General features: G+C 35.8%; 1 protein-coding gene across 2 annotated transcripts in view; it reads right to left on the reverse strand.

Moving 5' to 3' along the window:
- The window catches only part of NINL (ninein like), a 67,480-nt gene that overhangs the window by 23,178 nt on the left and 19,494 nt on the right, over window positions 1-24,808 (reverse strand). For both annotated transcript variants that reach the window (XM_072409442.1, XM_072409443.1), the window contains exons 2-16: window positions 21,950-22,143; window positions 19,287-19,392; window positions 19,026-19,204; window positions 13,895-13,961; window positions 11,687-11,865; window positions 10,985-11,125; window positions 10,576-10,734; window positions 10,221-10,357; window positions 8,227-8,367; window positions 6,755-6,929; window positions 5,203-5,313; window positions 4,320-4,406; window positions 1,286-1,445; window positions 1,133-1,198; window positions 353-459 (exon numbers count right to left, since the gene is read on the reverse strand). In XM_072409442.1, coding sequence (XP_072265543.1) covers window positions 353-459; window positions 1,133-1,198; window positions 1,286-1,445; window positions 4,320-4,406; window positions 5,203-5,313; window positions 6,755-6,929; window positions 8,227-8,367; window positions 10,221-10,357; window positions 10,576-10,734; window positions 10,985-11,125; window positions 11,687-11,865; window positions 13,895-13,961; window positions 19,026-19,204; window positions 19,287-19,392; window positions 21,950-22,132 — 1,998 coding nt within the window. In that variant the 5' untranslated portion in view covers window positions 22,133-22,143. The remainder of the gene's footprint in view (window positions 1-352; window positions 460-1,132; window positions 1,199-1,285; window positions 1,446-4,319; window positions 4,407-5,202; window positions 5,314-6,754; window positions 6,930-8,226; window positions 8,368-10,220; window positions 10,358-10,575; window positions 10,735-10,984; window positions 11,126-11,686; window positions 11,866-13,894; window positions 13,962-19,025; window positions 19,205-19,286; window positions 19,393-21,949; window positions 22,144-24,808) is intronic.

Below are 24,808 nucleotides of genomic sequence, written 5' to 3' on the forward strand. Positions count from 1 at the left end.
TGTGTTAAAAAAAAAGTCTTTAGTTCCTCACTTTTTTTTTTGCAATCTTTTTGTTGAACCCACAGAATTAAAGCTGAAAGTCTGCAGTTCAACTGCATCTGAGTTGTTTCATTTAATATTAGTTGTGGTAATGTACATACCCAAAATTAGAAAAAAGTTGTCTCTGTCCAAATATTTATAGACCTAACTGTAGTTATTGGAAGCTTTCTTCTGCCTCTTACACTAGAGCAAAGCATTGACATTTAGCCAAAATAGGAATAAAGCATTGAGTACATAAAACACATTTCAGGTTAAAGACACAGCATTTATTTAATATATTTCGACAATCCATTAGAAAATCTGTTCTTCTCACCTTGGTTTCAAGTTGTATTTTGAGGTCCTCAATTTCTTGCTGCAGTTCTTTCACTTGGTGCTTTGTCAACTCAGCTTCCATGGTCATAGAAGGAGCTTCTGGCAAACCTAAAACATAAAGTTAAAGTGCAAAATAAATAAATAAATGCTATAGTGTTACAGTTGAAGAAAACATTTACAATTTATGTTTACCGTCAATGAGGTATTAACCACCTGGGCGTTACACTGATGTCTAGATTTCTGTACCAAAAGCGTTACAGGTTTTCATGAAATTTTCTTTTTAAATTGTAGACCTGTAACTTACAGAAATATGTCCAAATAGGGGTCTAGTAGATATAATGAATATAAAAAATGTTTGAAACACACAATCATGTAAAAAAAAAAGCCGGCCGGCTTCTTGTTTCAGAGAGCACCCGGCGCTGGAAGGAGAACGACGCGGGACGATCAGTGGGACCAGTGTTCGGAACACAAGATGCCGGCCAGGGGAACACAAGATGCCGGCCAGCATCTTACCGGTCCCGCTGGTATAGGAGACGGCACCCCGACGCTGGAGAGGGGGGATCGACGCTGGAGGACGACGCTGGAACACGGACCCGACGCTGGATGAGCACAGCGGGACCAGGTAAGTGGGGAGTGAGAAAGGTACGGGGTTATCGATAATTGCAACTTTTTTTAATACGAAAAAGTACGGGCTTAACGGTTGGGAGGTTAATTATATTTTTTTTACTAAATGTCCATACTTATACAAGTCTGCCAATTCAGGATAGGCTCAGTTACTTACCATTAGAACCTGCAGCAGACATACTTCTTCTCAATCTTGAGGTTAGCCCCTTTTTTGCAGGCATATCTGCCGTATTAGAAACAAAAAAATTACATATACAGAATAAAAACATGTATTACCTCTCTGAATAGAATGGGGTATAAAATATTTTACCGGTATTACTATGGCTTTGGTGGATCTTTTCTTTTGCCTTGTGGTGCAGTAACTTGTTATCTTTCATTTTAGCCAGTAGGCGTGAATATTTACTCTCGCTAAGCTGGGATCGGAGGGTTTCAAGCTGGATCTGCAGTTCATCATTTTGATCACGAAGTTCCTGCATAATGAATGCTAATATTAGACATTACATTATTTGATCAACAATTTATCTTTTAGCAGTTAGTCACATTTAGCTGGACTTGGTTCTTATAATGTTGAAGATGTTTCACAGCCTTTCAAGCTGCTTCTTTAGAACTGGTTAGGCAGATTAAAAAACTGAAATATCTTTAACATTACAAGAACAAATCTAGGTGAATGTGACTAACTACTTATAGACAGATATACAATGACCTGGATAAATAGGAACCTTAACAGATCTAAAAAAAAAAATTCTGACAACAAAATCTAAGAAAAAAATAAATAAAAAAGAGTAAAGAAACAGTAAGAGGGGACAGTAATGCCTAAATATCAATCTCTATACAAACTGTGATACAAACCATTATATTATGCTCCAATATCAAACAGATAATGGCTTACGCAGGACAATAATATTTATGGCTTCTGCTATGCTTGCAAAGCCAAGGTAAAAAAATTAATGAATGGCTTCCATTGGCATTACAGTTTTCAAAGATATTTAATTACCAAACAAAAGAAAGATACAGTTTCATTATTGTTTATAAAGTATATCAAGTGTGTTAAGGTGCATCTCTAATTTTATTGTTATGGATTCTTCAAAGAGATCCACACTCTCTAGTTGACCATTAGCAAAAAAAATATTGAGAAGTCCAAAGGCTTATAGTTATCACTGGAATAGAATGTGAAGGAAATATCTACTCTAAGAACAGTTTTCAAAAGGATTGCTGCATTATTCTGTCAGGACGTTAGCTCAAAGTCCCCCGGCACATGGGAAATAAAAATAAATTAAAAAAAATGACAGGCAAATCCAATCCCTGCTATAAAAAAGTTAAAAAAAGGCAATATATGTACTTTAAAATGATACCAGCTATTTCCTATTTAAAATAACAGATCTCTTTGGTTATAAACTATTAAATACAAATTAAAACATGTGAATGGAAAAATATAAAAATCACATTCATACATAAAAAAGTTATAATTTAATAGCAGGATTTACATAATTGTACTATATGCATTACAAAACAAGGCAATCATTAGTAAAGTCCACACAAGCTCACCTTTACTCTCTGCTTCCCAAGAAAGGAGCAGATCCAGTGTGTGTACATATAAAGTAAAATAACGGTTCAATGAAATAAGGTCAAAGTAAAGGCACAGGTCAGTAAGAAAAAGTTTTGTTATGCCTACAAAAAACATCACCGCAATAACATAAGCAATACAATGACTACTGCCATCTGTTACCACTTCCTATATATATGTATCATCCACGTCTCAGCATCAGCACTGCTTTGTGAACATTCATTCTAGTTAGGTGCCATACAGTACACAGGAGCGCATTATTCTCATCCCTGTCGTCATTCACTGCTTTTCCATTCATAAGCACCAACCACTGTCTAGTTGCATGTGTTAAGGAGATCTTAGTAAATTGGTTAAAAACACAAAAAACTTGGTACCAAGGTTAGAACAAGAGGTCGTTTGAGCACCTTCATCACAGATGTGAACCTGTCCACCTACTACCCATATTTGCAGTTGCTCCCATGAAACTATGCCAGTAACATAAGATACATCGGACTGAACCAAGTGACTAATTATAAACTAATCAACACCACTTACAGGAATACAAAGAAGCCAATATTTGTAACTTACCTAAAATACTCACCTTCAATAAAAAAAACTGCCTTAATTGGGTCATAATTTTTTCTCTTACATGATAAACATATGGGTCTGAGTTTAGTGACATATTTTGGTTCTTAATAAATCAAAACTACTGGAAGTATACCAGTTTTTATTTATTTATTTTTGCTTTGCTGTAAGTAGTGTTAAGTGAAAAATGATGGCTATTCAGCTGCAATAGCAGAGAGACAACTGTTCCCCTGGGAATTACAATCAGCCTCCTTTATTTACACTATATCCCCTTTTTCAACATTTTTGACCCACTAAAATATAGCTGTATGTAACACTATGTGCAACAGTGTTTTTTTTTCTTGATATGATTTATTAAGGTTCTCTATGACTTGAGAGGACACACTTTCATCAGTGAACCTGCATGATCCAGCAAACCTGGAATGGATCTGGTCCAGGATTAAAAACATTTGCTAAAAAATTGCAAATGACTTTGAATAATAAATCAGGCCCAAAGGACTACATCTGCCACAATTAAGTTTAAATTCAATAACCCATCAACATTGGAAGTTTGATTTGTGAAACTACAGACAAATGCTAGAGTCTCCTTGACAGAGACAAACGTTCATAATCATCCTTTGTGAAAATCAGGCACCTGTACAGCTGTCCACCAATGTTGTTTCTGATCCATTCTGTCAGATCAGAATTGACTGCTGTTTACTTACGGGGAAGAGGAAACAGCACAGTCTATAAAGCCTTAATTTGTTCTACTGTCATTGGATACGATCATTAGCAATCTTTTCTAGTGACAATTATTAGGCATTTGTACATTTTAGTCATCGGATTCCATTAAGCTTTTAATTCCCACCTTTACTCACTAATTGTTTATATCATCCATAGGTTATCACCCATTGACTGTATTAAGCTCATTCTGTACCCGGGCTCTGCTTTCTACTACACAATGGATGTACTTTGTAATTTTTCTTTCTTGTTTAAGTGTATACTGGAGCTCAGGTCTGGTTATAAACATTTTAAAATAAACTATTACCTTACCTCAACAATCTACTGAACAATAAAAGAATTACCAACCTCTTCCTAATTATGACAAAATTCACTATGACATCTTTTTACCCTCATCTCACTTTACCTTTGTTCTAGGTTCTTGGTCCTAGAGCTTGAGGTACAAAATAGAACATACTGCGGAATATATATTCACAATCTGGTCAGTGCTACTTACCCTGCACTGTACTTCATATTCTCTAATAATCTCTGCAAATTTCTCCTCCTGTGTGTCAAACTCTGTATTATGAGGATCAGTCAGCTTCTGAAATGTAAAAAAGACATAGTATTTACACTTGCAACAATGCAAAGTATCAAGGGTACATACAAACAAGACATAGCTTTTCTGAAGTATAATATCAATCTAATGCCTAATTGACACTTTCACCTTTTATTATCAGAACCCTAACACTAATCCTAACTGTGTTGTAGCTATAGACAAGATACATACCTATACCCACAGTAAATTAGCTTTAAAATATACACTCACTGACCTCTGCAGCTGCAGACGCTAAGGGGTCTATTCATAAAGCAGTAAATCTGACATTCATAGAAATATTCTTCGCCGGAGTATCTTCCAGGACCGTGTGTTTTAATGGCAGTGATTTATTCTCCACCAGGAAATATTTCAGTGAATGTTGTGATTCACTTGTTTATAAATAGAACCCCACAAATCGCTCCACAGTACCTGAAGTTAAAGTTGCGTCTTCCGCTACTGACCAGACCTAACATGTTCACATTTTTATGATTAAAAATTATTTACATTTAATATATTTACATATCAATTTCCCTAAAGCAATCAATGGGAAGAGGTCATCTTATCAGTAGCTTTCTTGTAGAATTGTACATTTTTTGTTACCTGCTGCATGAAGATCTCTTTCAATTAAAAAAAAAAAAAAAAATAAAAACTCTGGATGTCCAGCTTAACTCATGAAAATACCTAAGTATATTAGTAGGTGAAAACAAATATATTTTTGTAGAGATGAGCTTTATATAAGGTTTTAAAATGTGTAAAAATATATATTGTAGTGCATTTTTACCATATGTACTTTGTATATTACCTTTTCTTGCAGTATTTGATCCAGGCTGGTTTGCAGTTTTGCCACCTGACTTTCAGATTCAGACAGTTTTCCCACAATCTCCACCATTTCCTTTTGTAACCTGCTGTTCTCCTACAACACAAAACAGTGCAGTTACTACTATATATCCATTTTGTTTAGAAAAAAATAAAATATAGTTAATTATACCCTAATACAAAATAGACAAGAAATCGCATTTATGTCAGCATATGTTGAAATAGTTTTAGCTACATTCACTTTTACCACCCCAGATGTTTATACTGCAGCAGTAAAGACTGAAAAGTAAAGCAGAGCCTCCTGGGATACCTACGTTACATATCCCAGGAAGCTTTGGGATGTTCCTGGGATAGCAAGAGGCTTTTCAGACACTGGGGAGAAAAAAAGTTTCATTCTCATGCATGTGCAGTAAAATTGGCACTTTTTAAAAAAAAAAAAACATCACCTGATCTCACACTTTTTTAAAAAAAAACAAAAAACCTTCACCTGATCTCATACCTGCACAATGCGAGATCAAGTGACGTAGCCAAAAGAAGGAAGAAGAAGATGGCAGCGCTCAGTGTTTCCTCTGCACCAGGACAAAGGAGGATTCCGAGGGCTCTATGGAAGTAAAGTGTTTTTTTTTTGTTTTTTTTTGGGACAGTTCTAAGAGTTTGTTTTTACCATTGTGGATACTGTTGAAAATATTTATTACTATTCTCTCATCTTCTCTTGAAGGTAGTGAAAAAAAATCCCTCCAAATTGAAGAAATGACCCTATTAGACAGTCACCAATTTTTGGACTGTCTCATGACCAAGGTCACAAGACAAATAATAGCAGTGAATCTGTCTAATAGGGACATATCAATAGCTCTAAAGCTGCACCAAAAAAAAAGTTTTGACATAAAACAACAAACAATTGTACCTTTAATACATTTGTCTAAAAATACTTCTCCTCACCCTTGAGTGCTGCTGATCCTATTTTATTTCTCACATTACCTTGGCCACTGTTCCGGCAATCTACACTGTGCTGCTCCACTCAGAGCCACTCAGAGCTGCACAGACTTTAATGTACATGACATAATGTACGTGGCTCCAATACCTATAACTGCACGAACAGATCATTGCCTAAGGCAGCACCAAGCCCCAAAACTAACAACAATTAACTTTTCTTATTCTGCTTCACATTACCATCAATGTCCGGGAATTTGTGGCCAAGTTCAGAAAGAAACTATACTAAGAAAGGTGTGCAGGAGATGCTGGGAACAGACAAAAGCATCTTAAGATGCATCTAAAACCAAATCTAAAAATATATTACAGTTCCAAAGTGTTTAGAGGTGGGGCTTTATTAGTATTCTTTTTTTATAGGCTAAGAACATTTTCAGCAAGTACAGAAAATGTATCTTTTGATCTTGCAAGCAATCCAATGCCAGGAGTTTACCTGGTTTTAAGTTTAATATAATATATTTAGACATGCAGCTCTAAATATAAAACAAACTAGCTCATAAGTCATATTATAATGAAACATGAAATGAAACTTGAAATGTGGCTTTTCTTGCCTTAACAGATAAATCCAGTTTGTGTTTCAGATAGGCCTGTTCAATCTGGTAATTAGCCAAATCAGTTTCCAGCTTTTTCTTTTGTTGGTCATTCTGTTGTATGATTTGTTCCTTCTCATTCTCCAGCTCTGATCGCATAGAAGACAAGCGCTGTCTGTATTCCTGTTCCAGATCCCTACATAAAACATATATATATTAAATACATATCAAACTATAGCGGAAACAGTCAAAGTTAATAATGCCTAAATACAAAGTATCTCAAAAGGAAAATTTTGGAATCCATATCATCAGCTGTCATTTATAGAACAATTTACTGGCCAAGAAACATTCTAGTTTATATAAAATGAAAGCTACAATGAGAATACATAGGCAAAGGCCTGCTATAGGCAACATCATTGGTTCAATGTTCAATGTTGGTGACTTAGGGAAACCATATTATCACTAACTAACTAGTTTTCTAAGGATTTCAACAATCAGAGCATAATTTTTTTCTTTTATGTTTTTTCAAATATGTTCTTTATTGGGATTGCACAGGCAACAATTAAGGATGTGTACAGTAACAACCAGACATAAGAGTGCAGATTGATTCTAAAATAATCTAGCTTTGACCCAAGGTGTTGTCTTTTCATTACCACACAAAAAAAAGAAAAACTCCAGCATCATTAACTAAAACTTCATTCTGATGGTGTCCTGAGATATCATTAATACCCCCAAAGTCAGCTGTCCCAAATGATTCAATACTGGATAAATTCAAATCAATTTAACAAAAAGCAGCACATTTAGGCAGCTATTTGTTGTAATATATTTGATGGAAACCTAAAAGCCTAGCCATTTCAAAGAAAACATTTATTATTAAAAGAATCAGCAGGTTTTTTTTCACTGAAATTTAATTGACTAGTAGATTTAAAGACACAGTGAATTAAAGTTAAAAAAAAACATACATTTTATTTCCAGACCCTTCCTATAAGTCAAGTAGCGGTCTAGCAGAATAAAACAACCAAAGGGAATAGTCAGGGCTAACTAAAACCTAAAATAACCTAAAAACAATGATGTTGTATATTGTAGTTTACAGTCTTTAACTGTATTAATTGCATTTGTTTTCTTTAATACTAAATCACATGACTCTTCACAATAAAGAACATGTTTCATTGCAATTGAGAAAACCCAAGAAGGACATCACTACAAAATCACTGCAAAAGTCCCCAAGAGAAAAAAGCAGACATTTTTAAAGTCTAGCCTGTGTAAACCAATCCTATGATCCCCCTATAGACAAAATAGAGAATTGCAGAGACAAAGGTACCAGAATTGTGTTATTTGCAGAATCACTAGGTGAAAATACATTGAAGAAAGCCTGAAAAAAACTAGTGCAACTACCACATATACATTGCAATTCAATTGATTCTACAGTTCCAGTTAAATTTCTTGATTCAGTGGATCTGAGCAAAACAAATAGTGCCCTTAGCCCAACTCACCTGATTTTGCTCTCATTGAGACTCTCCATGACAGAGTTGTGGTCATCAACCTCATCAACAAGTAGTGAGTTTCTCATTTCTGCTCTCTCCAGGTCCTGTTTAGCTTTATTCCGTTCTTTACTAATCTGTTCAACTTGGTTACTACAAACATAAAAACCTATAGATCAAACTCTTGAACATATCCAGTATTTTATATACACTTACATAGTTATATAGTTGTAGTAATAGAAAAGACATATAAAACACAATGAATGCACAAACTTATGCATTTTCACAGCCAGAAATAGGTAATGGCAGAACCTGGGACATATCACAATATCATAATTTTGGTTCAAATAGTGGTTTGTTCACAAAGTTTTTATTGATTTTTTTGTAACATGTAAACAGAATACTGTAACATACAGATTTAATTGATTCGAAGATATTAGTACATTGCAGCAAAAAACAGTTCTTAGGTAAAGTCAATAATCAATAGTACTAGTGCAGCAATTGGAGAGAACTCATAGGATCAAAATGTTACTGTAGTTATTATTAGGTATAAAATTTAAAAAGCCAACCACATAGAAAGGTTACAAATAGAATAGAAAATATACCAGCTTGTACGTCTGTTTCATTGGCAAGTATGAAACCAATAAATAGAAGTCTGAATAGCTGAGAGATCCAAATTTACACCCCCCCAAAAAAATCACTGGGACATCCATTTTACAAAGGTCATAATCAAAGAGATCATCAGCCAAACACAGAGTTTATATAGTATTGTTACTACACAGTAAATTCTGTAGCTGAAGCAACAAGACTCGCACCAGGCAAGTTATGCCTTTCAGACCCAATTATAGATTTTGCAGGAAGCTTCTTGGATTTAGGCACCATGGGATACCTCAGTCCTCTAGAATCTGTGTTTTAATAGCCATGCTGTTAAACCATTGATTGAGAAGCATGATGGCAGGTCAACCCTTAAGAGTCAGGACAAAAGACCCTGATGATCTGGCAATGCCCACAGAGTGTCTGCCGGAAGCAAAACCAGATCGGTGTATGAAATTAGCTTGGGCTAGTCAGTGCAAGCAAAATAATAAGTTGTTTTTTGCAGCAGCAGAGCTGAAATAAAGATGTCCATCCTCCAAGGACACTGGCAAAAAAAAACCCAAAACCTAAGGCATGCTAGTAGGAAGAGGGGTTTACCAGTCTCAAATCCTCCTGTAAGTAGAAGTAAAACCTTAAGGTAAAAGAATTTCTCATTATTAGTCATTATTGGATGGAAAGGAAATATGATGGAGTTTACTTGTATACAAAGAAAAAAGTTTTTAAAGTAAACATACGAGGAGGTGCTGAGAAGTTCCTGGCTTTGCCCCCTTCCAGATGAAATAGAAAAATGAGTGTGGGAGCATATGACAGACTAATATCTCAGTATGTAAGTGTGCAAATATCAAGTCTTTGCGATTCTTAAAACTGTTTTTTCTTTTAGTGAGAAGCTGTGATGGCAGAGGCACAAGCAAGTTTTAGGTCGTTGGAGTTACGGGCCGTCATGAAGTTTTTGTTTCTCCAGGGAAAGGAAGGACACTCCCCACCCTCCCCTCCCCAGTGTTTGTAACATCTCAGTGTGAATGTCCTTTGCTGACTTTCCCTGGAGAAACAAAAACTTAATGACGGCCCGTAACTCCAATGACGTGAAACTTGCTTGTGCCTCTGCCATCACAGCTTCTCACTAAAAGAAAAAAGTTTTAAGAATCGCAAAGACATGATATTTGCACAGTTAAATACTAAGATATTAGGCTGTCATATGCCCCCACACTCGTTTTTCTATTTCATCTGGAAGGGGGCAAAGCCAGGAACTTCTCAACACCCCCTCGTATAAAGATAAATCATGCAGCACAAACCACATGTAAGTGCATTGTAATAGATAAAAATATAGATATTATATGAATAGGTAATGGGATTTGTTTGGTTTCATTAGAATCTTTATTTATTAGGAGATCTGAAAAGGTAGCGGTACTTACTGCTGATGGTGCAGCTCATGCTTGTAAGATGCCAATGCTGCCAAATAAATTCTGTTTTTTGTTGCAATCAACTCGTTGTCTAAAGCGGCTGTAAGCTCCAAGAGGTTCACTTGCTGCTCTGGACTGAAATCCAAGCTCTATAAAAAAGGTAATGATTTATAATATTGTAAATTGTAATTGGCAAATGTTGTACCTAGTAATGGTATATATAGAGCCTAAAATATTATAATAGTTTGTCAACATCTACATAGCTGTAGAGTAAAATCACAAGCTCTATATGTACAATATAGGTTGAATAAAATAAAAAAGGATATAGTCAATATATTGTAGTTTATTAAACCAAAAAACTCCATACCAGAAGTATATCTTTACCACCCCCAATCCCCTCTTCTTCCCAAACAATCATGATTTGTTCTGGGTTTCCAAAGCCAGTCCCATCATCAATGCTGGAGAAAATGTGGAAGCCTCCAAATCCAGACAGCAAGGATGGTGTTTTATGGCTGCTGTCTTCCGGCTGCAAAATAAAATAAAACACAATCGATTAGCCTAAATGTAGGTAGACAAAATCTCTTGTAGGATGTTTTAAATAGTTAAAAATAAAAGTCTGCCTGTTCTTAAGACATCCACATTCTAAATGATGGTCTGTACTTAGGGCATTCTGTTGGTTTTCGCTGAAAATACTTTAAAGCATACTGTAATTGTATTTAATTAAAAATAAAAAAACAGGGTTATATAACAATCAAATGTGAGATTTTTAAAAATACCTGGTAAAGTGCCCATGGACGTTGATGTTTTAAAGGTGTGGAAGAAATAGGTGTGTGACTAAACAAGCCCACTTGAAACTCTTGAAAGCTTACTCTGCCATCGCCATCTCTGTCCAGTTTGTTGAACAGGTCTTCAAGTTCCTAAAAAAAACAAAGGAGATCTGTGATGGTTCTAATTTATGTAGGTTGTGGTGTACCTATTTGTAGTTAGTCACATTTAGCAGGACATGTTATGTAATACTGAAGATTTTATAGCCACTTGTACTACTCATATCTTCTAACCTAGGATGGTTTATTTCAGAATGATGAAAGGTGAAAATGTATTGGGTTCTCTCTTACATAAATGAATATATACCAGGTAGGTATATGCCACCGCTAACCTCCACCTGATAATGCTTGTTGCCGGTCTTACTCTGGCTTCAGTAATTCTTGGGACGCTGACCCTAAACCATAATGAGGACCAGTAAAGTCAAATCCACTAATACTTTATAACTGTATTTCACTAGTCATGTTCAAGACCCACTACAATTTAGGCAACAATTTGTAGCAGGTGATCTGAAGACTCATGATGCTGGTAAACAATTTATATAAATATATATATATATATATATATATATACATATATATATTCCCAGAAATTTACTCAAGTACATCAAAAGACATGAGTGCTTTATATAGAGCTTGCATTTATTTGTCACATACCTCTTTGGTGAGATCTTCAAGTCCTATATTCTGACATACAGTGGCAAGTTCTTGCCGATTGAGGTATCCATTGTGTCCAATACCAAGTTCCTCCCAGATGTCCTGCACCTGGTTTTCAGTCATATCAGAAGTTCTTCTTGTACTGTCATATATTGCCGTGTTCCATGCCCTCAGCTGTCCTGAAAGGTGGGAGCAAGAGAAAGATTATTTTGAGAAGTAATATATACTATAAATTAATTACTCACAAGAAAGATGGCTAACCTTTGGCCATATAGAACTACAAACAAATCTAGTTCTGTTTACAAGTTTAAATACTTCCTACAGAAGCTGTAAAATAATAGCCAATTTTTCTGCATAAACAACACTAACCCATAAAAGTCTCAATTTTTTTGAACACTCATTGTAATAGGATTAAAATTATACATTTTAAAACCATACATGCTATGTGGTGAATCTTTACTGTTTTAGAGGTGTGTGAACCAAAGCAGCAACAAAAATTGTCACAAAGTCACAATTTATGGTGCCCTGAATGCAGAAGGTTATCAGAAAATATAGGTGGAAATTTGCATTATCCACTTCAGAAGCTGTGAATAGAGTGTACTTGTATAGAGTGTACTGGAATTTTCAATGTGACAATGACCTGAAACACAGGACTAACATTTTCCTTCAGTGGACGCAGAGCAAAAAAAGTGTAGTGGCAATCACAATTTTCTGACCCAAACTTTATGGAACTTTTTAACATGAAGATCATGCAAGAAAACCAAATAATTTACAGGTCCTGAAGGTTTTTTGCCTAGATGAATGGGCAGCTTTACCGCATTAGATTATAGGAGAGATCATTTAAAACAGACAGACTGAAAGGGGCAATACACAATATTAGGAACTAAAAGTATAAAAACTTTTGAACAGGGTTTTTTTTATTAATATGATTTACTAGGTGATTGCAATATTCTGTGATGCCTTGTAGCTTATTTCGCATCAAATTAAAAAATGAGAAACTTTCTTGGTCTAATCACACTTCTTAAAAAATTGTCCAAATTTTACAAACTTCCTTATTGGTGATTATATTTATGAGCATAACGGCATGTCAGGATAAAATAAGCAGAAATGGAATAACCTGTATATTAAATGGGGAGCACACCCTAAGAGTAGAAAAGCTCAAATACAAACATGTATCTAGATTTTTCATCTTTCTCAATTTTATTTGCAGCAGAAAATTATATGTTGTAGAGCTCTTTATTCCCTACATACGCAAAACATTACCAAATTGTAAAATAAATTACCCACATTTGGCGGGCCTAGGTGAGGTTATATTTGAGCCTACAATGCTTGCTGTACAAAAATGCTGACAGAAGAGACATAGACATTTCTCTCCACTGCTCACTTAATTTTTTATGCATCTTTCTGCATGCAGCACGTTCTGTAGCAATATCTGTGTGTATGAATGTGAATATGTTTGTGCATCTCACTTATTTGAGTAGCATTACCCATTCACTACAGTTAATTTCTGAGGCACTGTTTAGAAAAGTTCTACTGCACAAAGACAAAACCTGTAACAAAAAATGGGCTTTGCATGTAACGCCGTAAAAGAAATTTCTAGATATAATCCAATACACCGAATGTAAACTAATTCAGAATAAAATCCTCTCCTATTGATTAAAACTGTGAGCACCTGCTGGGATCTTAATTGAAACCTGCAGCAGTGATACCTCTAAAGCTGCAGAAAGAAATAACCAGAGCACAGCACATAGGCCAATATTATGTCACACTACTGACCATTTCTTTCCTTGCTGGATCACTGCAATACACACAAGCAAACTGACATGAGGGCACTGATTACACAGACACTTTCAGACAATCCTGTTACAATTATGCCTGTCTGCAAAAATGAATCCCATCTGCGGCCAGTACTCACGGGTATAATTCTCTGCAGATCAGGAGAATTAAAAAAAGTTGTTCAGATTAACTATCCAGGAAACTCTCCCTTTAAAATAACCAATATTTAATTTGAACTATTAGCTATTCTCTACTAGTAGATCAAAATCCAACAAGGAGCAATGAAATGTGAAAGAAGTTTAGTCATTAGACTAGCAGAGGGGAACACGTTCCTGAAGAGGTCTAATCTAAACTATTGACAAGCTTTATCCTTACTGTACAGACAAAGTTATGGGATGTTTCCTAAACCTGTTTTTATTCCACAGTCATTACCTTCTGCTTCAAAGTTCTGGATCTCTGGCTCCCTCACTATTTCTGCTTCTTCATCCGACTTCAGACTCTGCAGAGCAAAACACATGTGAGACAGATTTGTATATAAATGATCCAAGATGGAAACAGCATGGGGAAAAAAAGAGCCGGAATATAGAAGGCAGGAAGGCTGAGGGAGAAAAAATAATTCTTTGTTGAGCTTAAGAATGTGCGTTAACCTCCCAGACAAACCTGAGGCCAAGCCAAACACTCAAAACCTCATAGCTCGCTCAAACTCCACTGGTTAATTTAAACTGAATTCCTAAAATCCAACCGATTAATAACGTCACAGGCTTCCACTGCAGTGAAACATTAAACAAGGGATTTAGCACTGTATGGTCACTTTAACACATTCAGTGACAGACTTATTTGTATTAAGCTCTGCACTCTGAAGTCCTCCCATTGCAGGACTGGACAAAAAAAGGACCCAGCCACTGCTTGTGTACCTCATTGTGTATTTATTGACATAACATTTGTTAACTGGAGTCAAGCATCTCAATGTGTATTTTAACTCAAGAAAAAAATGCATTTGAATGTAATATTTTTAGATATGGTGGCTGCCTTCATTGTCTTTTTCATTCCTGTAGTGCATCCAACAATGTATCGTGGGAACAATGATACCTAAAGAAGAGTGTCCCCCATATGGTTATAGGGTTTTTTTAGGGTTGTCCTTGGAAGTGCTATTGCTACAATATGTATTTTTGGGGGTCTGTCAGAATGACTGCAGGAACAATTTCACAAGTCAATGTTACCATTGGGTAACAAAAATGTGTGGGGAAGCCACTCTTTATTGCAGAATGGACATAGTTTATATAGAATCTTCTGTTGTATGTAAGTTTAACTGCACATGCACAGCTCAGTGTATGGACTTGGCCGTTCACAATGGCTGAAGACCCGAACCCTGAAAAAGATTGGGTGAATATGTTAACACCGCAATGGAGCAAGTGAGTTTAGCTTGGCTTTAAAAGTCTATTTATACCAGTGACAGGTCTGCTGATATATCTGAAGCTAAAACCATATTTTTTTTATTTTGAATATATTATTTCTAACTATTTGTGACCATTGTCAAAAGGGCTAAAAGTAGGTAAATTTCAGCTGTAATTAGGGGGGAAACACAGGGGAGATCTTCTGATGGGAACTTTTTCTAGTGATAACTAACAGGAGTGAGGGAAATCCTCATTCCTAAATATGTCAATTGGACAGAAAGTGATTGTAAAACTACATAAAGGGACAAAACTGGGCAAAACCAAACTAACAGGGTTGTAATCTGCCTTTTCAGTATATAAAAAGAGGTTTACTTTTAGCAGTGCTAAACCTAGAAATTTATTTGAGCCGGGTGGGAAGAAATTGTAGGCGAGTGGGGGCCCCTAACTGTGTCCTAACTCTTCAGTAACCATCCAAAAACAGCCAGGTGGATGGTTACTGAAAAGCATCGCGTGGTGCGCCCAGCTAAAAGTGGCTGGGAAGAACACTGTTTAGGTATACGTACACTTACAAAAAGACCTTAAAACGAATGGCTGAAAAAAATGTCTACTAATTTTTCTATCAATGGTCATTTAATGCTAGCTTCATATGTAATTATTTCATTTGGATAGAAAACCAATATGCTTTTTTCTAAATTCCTATTTTATAAAACAATTGTTTTGTTTCATGTGTCACTAGCATAAAATAACTATAGACTTCCTATTGCTCATTTCTTCAGATTGCTAAATTTACAATTAGGATAAGCAAAAGCTCCATATGTATCTTGAAAGCACCAAGGGAATGTTCATTTACAAACATAGAATGTCATGTACTAATCCAACATTAACTACAAGCAGAAGGTGCCAGTGATACTACTGTTGGAGGGAAACAAAAGAGATGTCTGAATGACCTTCGAGTCAATTTTCAATGCAGCAAAAACACATGACATAAAACAGCAAACACTATAACATCCAAACAATCAGAATAACATTTCAGTTGCAGGAATCGTCCAGCATGCTGCAAATCCTCTTACAGTTGCTGCTTGAAAACACACAAGCCTTTACTATCACATTATCTTAATACATTAAACTGCATAAACAGAATTAACTTTAAAACCAGAAAGACAGTGGTAAAACTATTAATTACAGACAATTTCTACTCACTTGTCATTTTTTGTAAATACCCCAGGTATAAAATGGGCGGTCTGTGGCAGTGTTACTAAAAGTCTCACCATAAGTGAAATGGCAAAAAATCTAGACCAGTGCTTCTTAACATTTTAAATTGGGGGAACCCCTTCTATTTTTACTACATCTACAAATCACAGTATATTGGTATGGTGGTTAGTGGGAAGAAAGCCTCCTACATTGCTGCTCTGAGAGAAGGACGTCACCCTATCAGATAACAAAAAAGTTCATAGGTATCTAATACACTGACCTGAGAGGCACAAATTGCACATTGCTCAATGAACCCCTAGCAACCTCTGGAGGAACCCTAAGTTGAGAAACACTGATCTAGACATATTGACAAATACATGGAAATCGAAAACAGTACAAACACTGTTTATGGTGTTTATTGTGCAACTGCTACTAATACACTACAATGTAATATAAAAGTTTTCTTGGGTTTTAATATTAACCTGGAGCTGTCTGACTTTTGTTTCCTTGTCCACAGAAAGCCATTTAATAAACATTAACTCTGCCTTGTGAGGGTAGGTTGAGGAGGTGCTCTTAGATTAATATGCAAACACCTGTTTTCAGGAGAGGAGAATATGACATTCACCTGCAGGCAAAGCATGTTGGGTGAACAACTCGTAATACATCCATGTGGATACAATTTTAACCCATTAAAGGCTAAGCTAGTTTGTGTTTACTTGGTCATCTAGTGTTTAGCTGCAAGCTTGTCATGAAGTCATGAGTGTTTGATTTATAATCTAGGTATCACAGATAAAACCCTTGTCAGCAATTTACCAAAACACAGTACAAATGATTCTTCCAGAATTCCCTCTGACACATCACTATTGAAAACCCATAACCTAAATCATCATGCTTGGATCATGAAGCTATATTTTGCAACATGTTCCGGTGGACATGGGAGATACACTTTTAATTTTAAAACAAATTTTAAGAAAATGTAAAAATGTACCTGAAGCACCAAGTGCCAATAAGCACTTGCTTTACTAAAACCAAACTTGTACAAGATGATTAAGATGTTAAAGTCATTACATTGGGCTATTATTGTGTTTCACTAAGAAGTGCTCCTTTACAACTATGCCCATGCAGTGAGCATGCATTTCTGGTTTGTAGCAAATTAAAACATTTATTACTGGGCAGCAGTATATAAATGGAATATGTTGTTAAAGTAGGCCTTGACTCTAAATAGTGTTTGAACAACAAAAAGCCCTATATATCACTTGACACAGAAAGTCGGATATGTACACTTTAGGATAATATCAGGATCTTTTAGAACCCTAATGCCCCGTCTGCCTCTAAACCAACCAGAGTAGGGCACACAGTCCTTAAGCCCAGAGGTAAAGTTAACTCTAACCAAACTAATAAGTGTTGTGTATCTCTTTTTTGGAAACAATGAAGGAGATTTCCTTCTACGCCCTGTACAGGTGACTGATGCCAGATAAAGCAGTAACAGAAGAGAATCCTCTCTACAGGGCTCAGAAAACAATTAAAATGTATCAGATTTAAATGTTCTGAGACTTCCACCAAACACCAACAATGTTTACCCTTCAGTTGGTAAGTGGCAGATTTACTTGGCTGTAGTAACAGCACAAAAAATTCCAGGTGATTTCACATATTTGATCACTGACTTAACGTGGCATTCCTGGAGTTAATTAATGCAATTGTAACCCTGCCAACCATGCCGTCCATTTTGGTGTAAAATGCATGAACCCAGAATAATTTTGCAAGTCAATGGGTCCCAAGGTATGTTCAAACCTCATCCTCATCTAAACTTCACCAGGGGCTCAAATGACAGGAAAAACACTGCTGTACAATTGTGAGACACTTGTTACTCCATAGCAAGACTGTTTATATGGAGGTAACTATATATATATATATATATATATATATATATATATATTATATATATATATATATATATATATATATATATATATTTAAATATATTTTTTTCTCCCTCTACATGGATGTGGTTGAAGACCAGAATGTTATAGGGGACAATATAGTCCCTGACACTTATACTTACATGTAAAACAATCTCTGCCTGCAGAAATAAATTTTCGCTAATACAATTGAACAGGTTAAAAGTTAAATTGAACTTGATTGTTTTTACTTGCTGTTTACAAGGAAAAAAATGTTTTGTAACGTCACAAAAGAAGAAGTTGAAATCCATAAAATTTATATTTCCAGGTTAATTGCGTTGCATCCAATTTCTATGCATGGGCTGAGAGACTTTTCCTGCCATCTAGTGGTAACAGACTTTAAACGTTTTTGCTGTTAAACTAAACAGCATTCAGTGCACTTTTAAGCTTTACTGAACTTCAAACCAAATAATATTTTAGATGCAATCAAACAAAAGGTGTTAAAATGTTATAGCTTCTTCACTTTTGAAAGCAGACACGGTTGGTGTAGTAATGCCTGTCCCCCTGTCAGCATGTTGCAGAAAATGACTCATAGCTCAATGTGTGGAAGCCCTGGTGTTTCTACAGAAATCTGGCTTGCCCCTTTTGGGTAAGACCTAAAGCTCTGCTCTCAGCCAATGCTGTCCTGCCCCTAGCATGTCTCTGTGTAAAGGTCAGATATTGAAGTGGTCAAGTAGCTGCCCATCACTATGGCACATTTGCAGGACATTTTCATGAAAAGTTAATGACGAAGAATCGAGCCTGCAGGGAGTTTCCACTATTTTACACAACATGTAGGTAGGATGTGGCTTCAAAGAGGTTGCAGGAAAACAACATTGCTATGATAATAATAAATTATAAACAGTGCTTCCAGTTAAGTTTCAGATTTGCTTTATGTCAGGAATGAGGTGAATAATATATTTATAATCAGATAAATCCACAAACTTGCAACAATGCAAGGCGTGCTAAAGGTTTTAAAATCAATGTCAGCAAGTTATTATTGCCACAATTCAGAATTTTACTGTTGTGAATCATTCCTACCTCCACACTCTCCAATGAGGAAGACCTTCTAAGAGAGCTTTTCTTCTTATTCTTGCATTGATGGGTTTCTTGCAGATGCTTGTTAGCCTCATTTTCTGCAGCTTCACGCTCAGGTCGACTTCGACGGCCATATTTCTTGGTACCTTTCACAAACTTTGGTTTTACCTCATCTGGAATGACTAATAAATAAAAAATTACTGCAAAAATAAATTGTACATAACCATCTAAAGTTACAAACTATAACTAACAAAAAAGACTTACCCGGCTCCAAATAACTGCTTTCATCATCATCATCCTCAGATATGCTGATGTCAATAGTTGATGAAAGCACAGCCACAAATCCTTCTTTAAACTCTTCAAAATTAACCTGGAATACATTAAAAATAGAAAATTCAGAAAGTGATGCAATAGTTCTGAATGTGTCAATATTATATTACATTTGCTGTCTATGTATACAGCATATATATATATATGAGGTTTATCTATTGATGAACTTAAACTTTAAAGCTAAGTTCACACTTGCAGTGAAGCCTTGGTGAGTTTACCGCTTCCTCTTCCTCTCGGGTGACACTACATGGTAGTGTGTCTCTGCAGCAGATCCATAGGGAATAAATAGGAGGGGAAGTAAATGGTTCTTTAGGAATGATTCAGAGGGAGCTCTAAGCTTGCCCTCGATGAATGATTAGTGAAAGTCGTAGCAATGATCATTCAATGAAGAGTCACTAGCTTCAGTGCACAATATGCTTTATTTCATGTGCTTTTTCCTTGTTTATTCCTGCTGTCCTGTATTCACCAGGTCTTAACCTAAATCCTAAATATAGGTTCAGCAACTTTAGAGTTTAGTAGGGTTTGTGAACCAACAGTGGAAAAACAAGACACGGAGTTAGCCTAAAGCCTCACTTCATTTAGTGGACAAAAAGCAGACATCAGATTTGCACAGAGAGCTTTATCTGATGTTCCCTCTTATGTGCTGTGTTGCATTGTGTTTTGTCAGTGCACAGTTGCAGGCATTTCTGTCCATTTTTGTCACTGCAATGAATGGGGTCAGAGCTGAAAAAGACAGCCACACAGTGCGGCTGTGCATTAGGGTATAATGCACCAACTTTTAGTGGGATTGAAGCACAAAAGGAACCAAACCCATCTACATAATTAGAAAGAAACACAGTAAACTCTTCTTTAAACATTAAGTATTTGCAGGTCTCACTTACATCACGGATCCCATTCACAAAAAAAAAAAAAATGATTTGCATTGTTCTGCCAACTGACTTAAAATTGGGACAACCCTATTTGGGGGCCTGTGATAAAAGTGAGTCACGCAAATACCTTTTTCTATACATATACTATTTCATGGAAGAATGCCTATCTGCACCCTTTGAAACAAATCAGACAAAAAGTTATGTATCAGGGGGAAAAACTGCCAAAGTTTAACATATTTATGCAGGCATGATGTAATGTGCTATTTTAATACATATTATTAAAGTAGTTATGCATCCCAAGGAGCCAGATAAATGTTATTCAAACAAGAGGTTCAAAAGGAATCATGTATGTTTACTCTTCACAATGGGATGCAGTGCAAATAAAAAAAATGTTGTGAAATGTTCTTAACTGTTATACAAACCACATTACACTCTGGAATGCAACCATTTGTTGTTTACAGCCCTCTCTGTGTTCAGGGACTGCCATAGATACAAATCAGTGATGGACTTGGGTATTTTCTTCTCCTTCTTGGTATTTTAAATATAAAGAAATGTTACGGCAAATAACTAAGTCATTGCATTCAATAATTTTAAAAAATTATTTTTTAAAATTATTGATTTTATTAATTATTAATTATTTTTTGCTCAAACCTACAGATGACCCAATTTTAATTTGATACAATGTGTTGTGAACAAGCAAAGCTCCAACATTTTCTTGTAGTGTCAGAGGTTGTCCAATTCCTATTGCCACTCTGATGAGCTTCCTACTTGGCCAGTATTGGTAAAGTCATCTTTATCATTACAAGTAAATGTTGCAGCAGTGTGCATTGAGAATGGCTGGCATTTGAACAGAGCAGATATTATTGAGAACTGATGTAAATACTAGTAGGCTCTCTAGCAGCTCTCTTTCCAGCTTTTGAGATTACCAGAGAGAAAGATAACTGCACGTTCATACTGTCACATTTCATGTAAAAATTAATTTGTATTGTTGATATGTTTTCTCTTATATTCACATAATGCAACATTTAGAAATAGAGCATACCTGCATTCATAAGTATAGATTTTCACCTGGAATTTTTTCTTTAGCTGAACTACTGGCAAACCCTCCTTGGGTATGATAGACAGGGGATGATAGAAAAGGTGTAAAACATAAAACTTAGATGTAAAACTTACTTAACTTATGCTGTAGGTGGCGCTATTCTTTGCTGACCAATGCTCTCGGTTTTGGGCAAGTCCTTGGCATCACTCAGTACAGAGCAAGTCTAATAAATTTGCACTGAAGGGGAAAAGGTCCGCCATTAGACCACACAGACATGGAGAGGCTGCCTGGAACTACTTTTAAAGAGGAGGGGAAAGCTGTTGCTGAAAGGAAGTGTTAGGTATGTTTAACTACTATACTACGATCAACACACAGCTCCCCTGCGCATTTGTAGTCCGGAGCTGGTAAATTTAGTGGTCTGTGGGTCCAAAAAGGTTGGCGACCACTGAATAAGAATACTGCCCAATATTTACTGTATTATTTATTAGATGAAGTGGTACTTAATAGATCTAGTAGGTACCTACCTAAGAAGCCTTTAGAAGACACTTTAGGTTCGCTTAAAGACATAGCTGACAATAAAATATTTTGGTTGTCTAGTTAGGGTTTAATTTAGAGATTTGAAAGTTCTGCCATTAGAAAAGATAGAATTGGTTTTGTTTAAATCAGAGTTCTTTAACATATAACATTACCCTGGCAAAGTGATCATTGCCCAGTAGTGTCTGCAGAAGTAATGGAAGCTGTGCGTCCAGATGGAGCTTGTGACACAGATCTGTCAGCTCATCTTTGTCCAGGTAACCCGTGCCTGTTGTGTCACAACTGGTAAAGACTTCTTGTAGCTGGGACACATATTTATTCTCCTCTTCCTTGTCCATCCCATAGCAAACTGTAAAAAGGAAATGGAAACAATCAATCTACAGTAATGGCCACATTACACTATATAATTCATGCAGACAAATACAAACGCAAGGGGGTCTTCATATAGAAAGGATCTGTGAGTGACTTTAATTTTAAGATTTTGTATGTGAAATCTCTCTGCCAGTGTCACTGGCCTTTTCATAACATTGAGCGACAGTTGGCATAATTTAACATAGGTATGTAAGCACCTTAAGAAAACCACAGCAACCACACATCACCTCTGTGTTTTGTGCCAACAACTTTGCAACCATGTCATGAAATGTTCTGCTAACAGACAAACTGGTAGGTAAAAACTGTATATTTTTACATTTCCTGCTGCCTGCATTGCCAGAACAGCATAACATTTAGTCAATCTCCTGGGTCCTAAAAGCATAAATTATTATGGATTGTGGCAGGCAAGGAAAGGGGTAAACTCAGAATCACTCCTGTCTGAGGTTAAAGGTTTTTTTTATTGCTTCTCTTTCTGGATGGGGCAAGGGAAAGGTTACCAAGAACTGCTTGTTAGTGTACAATAAGTGAACCTGTAACACACAAGTTTGAATAGTAACTCAAAACAAGACAACCAAGAAACTGGCATTAATAGAAAGAGCTCAGCTAGATTGGAGATGAGAGTATTCCACTTATTACACGTTTCCTTTTAGTTACATCATTTTAGCAGCATCTGACAGCCTGCAGAGATTTCTATGCAGCGATAGTCATTGTGGCATGAAGCAATTGGAATGTTTTTCCCTGTAATTCAGCTGCTATTTTAGGTGACATCCTAAATACTATGTCAGCACATTTTTTTCTGCACAGTGCCCAACTTCAGCATAACTAAAATGAAGAAAACCACAAAGCTAATATAACACCACATTCTTTCTAAAGTACTCGGTGGGGGTTGAAATCATGGTTTCTATGCCCTTTCCCTTTTTCACGAGTGTACTCAGAATGGGACTTTTTCAAAGATACTATTGTGTGTTAACTATGTTAACAAAATTTTATATATGGTATTAAAAATACAGAATTATTAAGTAGCAAAATGTTTTCTTTTTTCCCATGATAATTTGAAAACATTTCCATCATCTCTAATCCTCTAGACAAGAAGTGCAGAAGTGAGAAATATCTCTAATCCCCAGAAGGAAGTGAGGATACATCTCTCTAACATTAAGAAAAGAGGAATTGCTATCCTAAAGTTACACACTTGTCATCAATGCCCCACTGGAAGACATTCCTCTATTTTAGCTATGTGACAACACGAAACGTATGGTTTTCGCTTAGCGATAGCAGTCACCAGCACAACTACAGAGTCGATAAAATGTGCCAACTCCGACTCCTGATTTAAATTATAATAAAAAAAATACAGCAAGTTCAAATGTTCTATTTCACAAACAATAGTCATACTTAAGTACTTCTCTGGTGTAAGAATAAAGCTAAGTGCATAGTTGTTTTTCTACTAGTGTGAAGTTCAGCTGAGCTATATACCTATATATATAACCTGACATTCACATTATCGTAATCTTGATTATGTTCATTACAAAAAGTGTTTTCATTTTATTTCAGATTTAATGTGTTTAACAAGTTTATTTGAGTGTAAACAAGTGTAATGATATAGGTGTAGGTGAGTGCTATGGCCTGATGTGTGTTATTATTCTTATTATTATTAAACAGGATTTAGATATATTGCCTGAACAAAAGTGGAGGGTTAATAGCTGATGGCATTGTATCTTCAATGAAGAAAAGAGAGAATCTCTTCCTGGATAATCAAATCTTGTTAGCTGCTATTTATGTTGATCCAATGAGCCGAATTTTGTTGAGCGATGACCAGACTGATACTGCAAAAAAAGGCCCTCTATGATGTAGCAGTTCACATGAAGGGATTACTACCTGAAACACCACCAGTGGATGAAGCTATAAGCACTGGTAACTTAGGATCATCCTCTTCAAATGAAGAATTAGTCTCTGATTCCTACTTGGACAAAATGGAACTTTCAACAGTAAAGCAACGTTGCATATGCGTGAAAGATGAACGGCCAGAAAATGTCTAAATAAAGAAATTCCAGCAGGAGTTTTTTTAAAGAATTAAAAGAAGTAGAAAAGTATGATCGCTCATCGAAACTGACTGTAGAAGAAGCCATTCTTGTTTGTCCCAAAATGATTAGTGATGTGGCTAGAACTGTAACAGCAATGCCACCCACCCAAGTGGGAAAGACTATTTTCAGCTCTAAAAATAATCAAGTCGGATTTAAGAACTTCTATGAAAGAGGATCTGGCAGAGGCAAGTCTGTTTCTTAGAACAACACTACATTGAGTTAGTCTGGGATTGCATTTAACAGCTATTCTACTCTACAACTATATTTCAAGTTGATTTTTATAAACTTAATTTAGTAGTTAAGCTTTGTTTTTGTTTTAAAACTACCAAAGAATGTGGTTCATATTTTTAAACTGGTAAAGTTCCTGATTTTTATGCATGCTATGCTACTACTATATAGCCACTTGATAAAAACAATAAATAAAACCTTACTGTTTTCATTTTTTTGTCTTTTGTTTAAACTGGCCAATATAGTGGAGCATCAGCTTCCTAATCAGTAGTTCTGTGGTTATATGGCGTGTATATTGCCTTCCTTCAATCAACGTGGAAAATACATTAGCATAAA

The sequence above is a fragment of the Pyxicephalus adspersus genome, chromosome 4, assembly GCF_032062135.1.
Source record: "Pyxicephalus adspersus chromosome 4, UCB_Pads_2.0, whole genome shotgun sequence".
Taxonomy (NCBI): domain Eukaryota; kingdom Metazoa; phylum Chordata; class Amphibia; order Anura; family Pyxicephalidae; genus Pyxicephalus; species Pyxicephalus adspersus.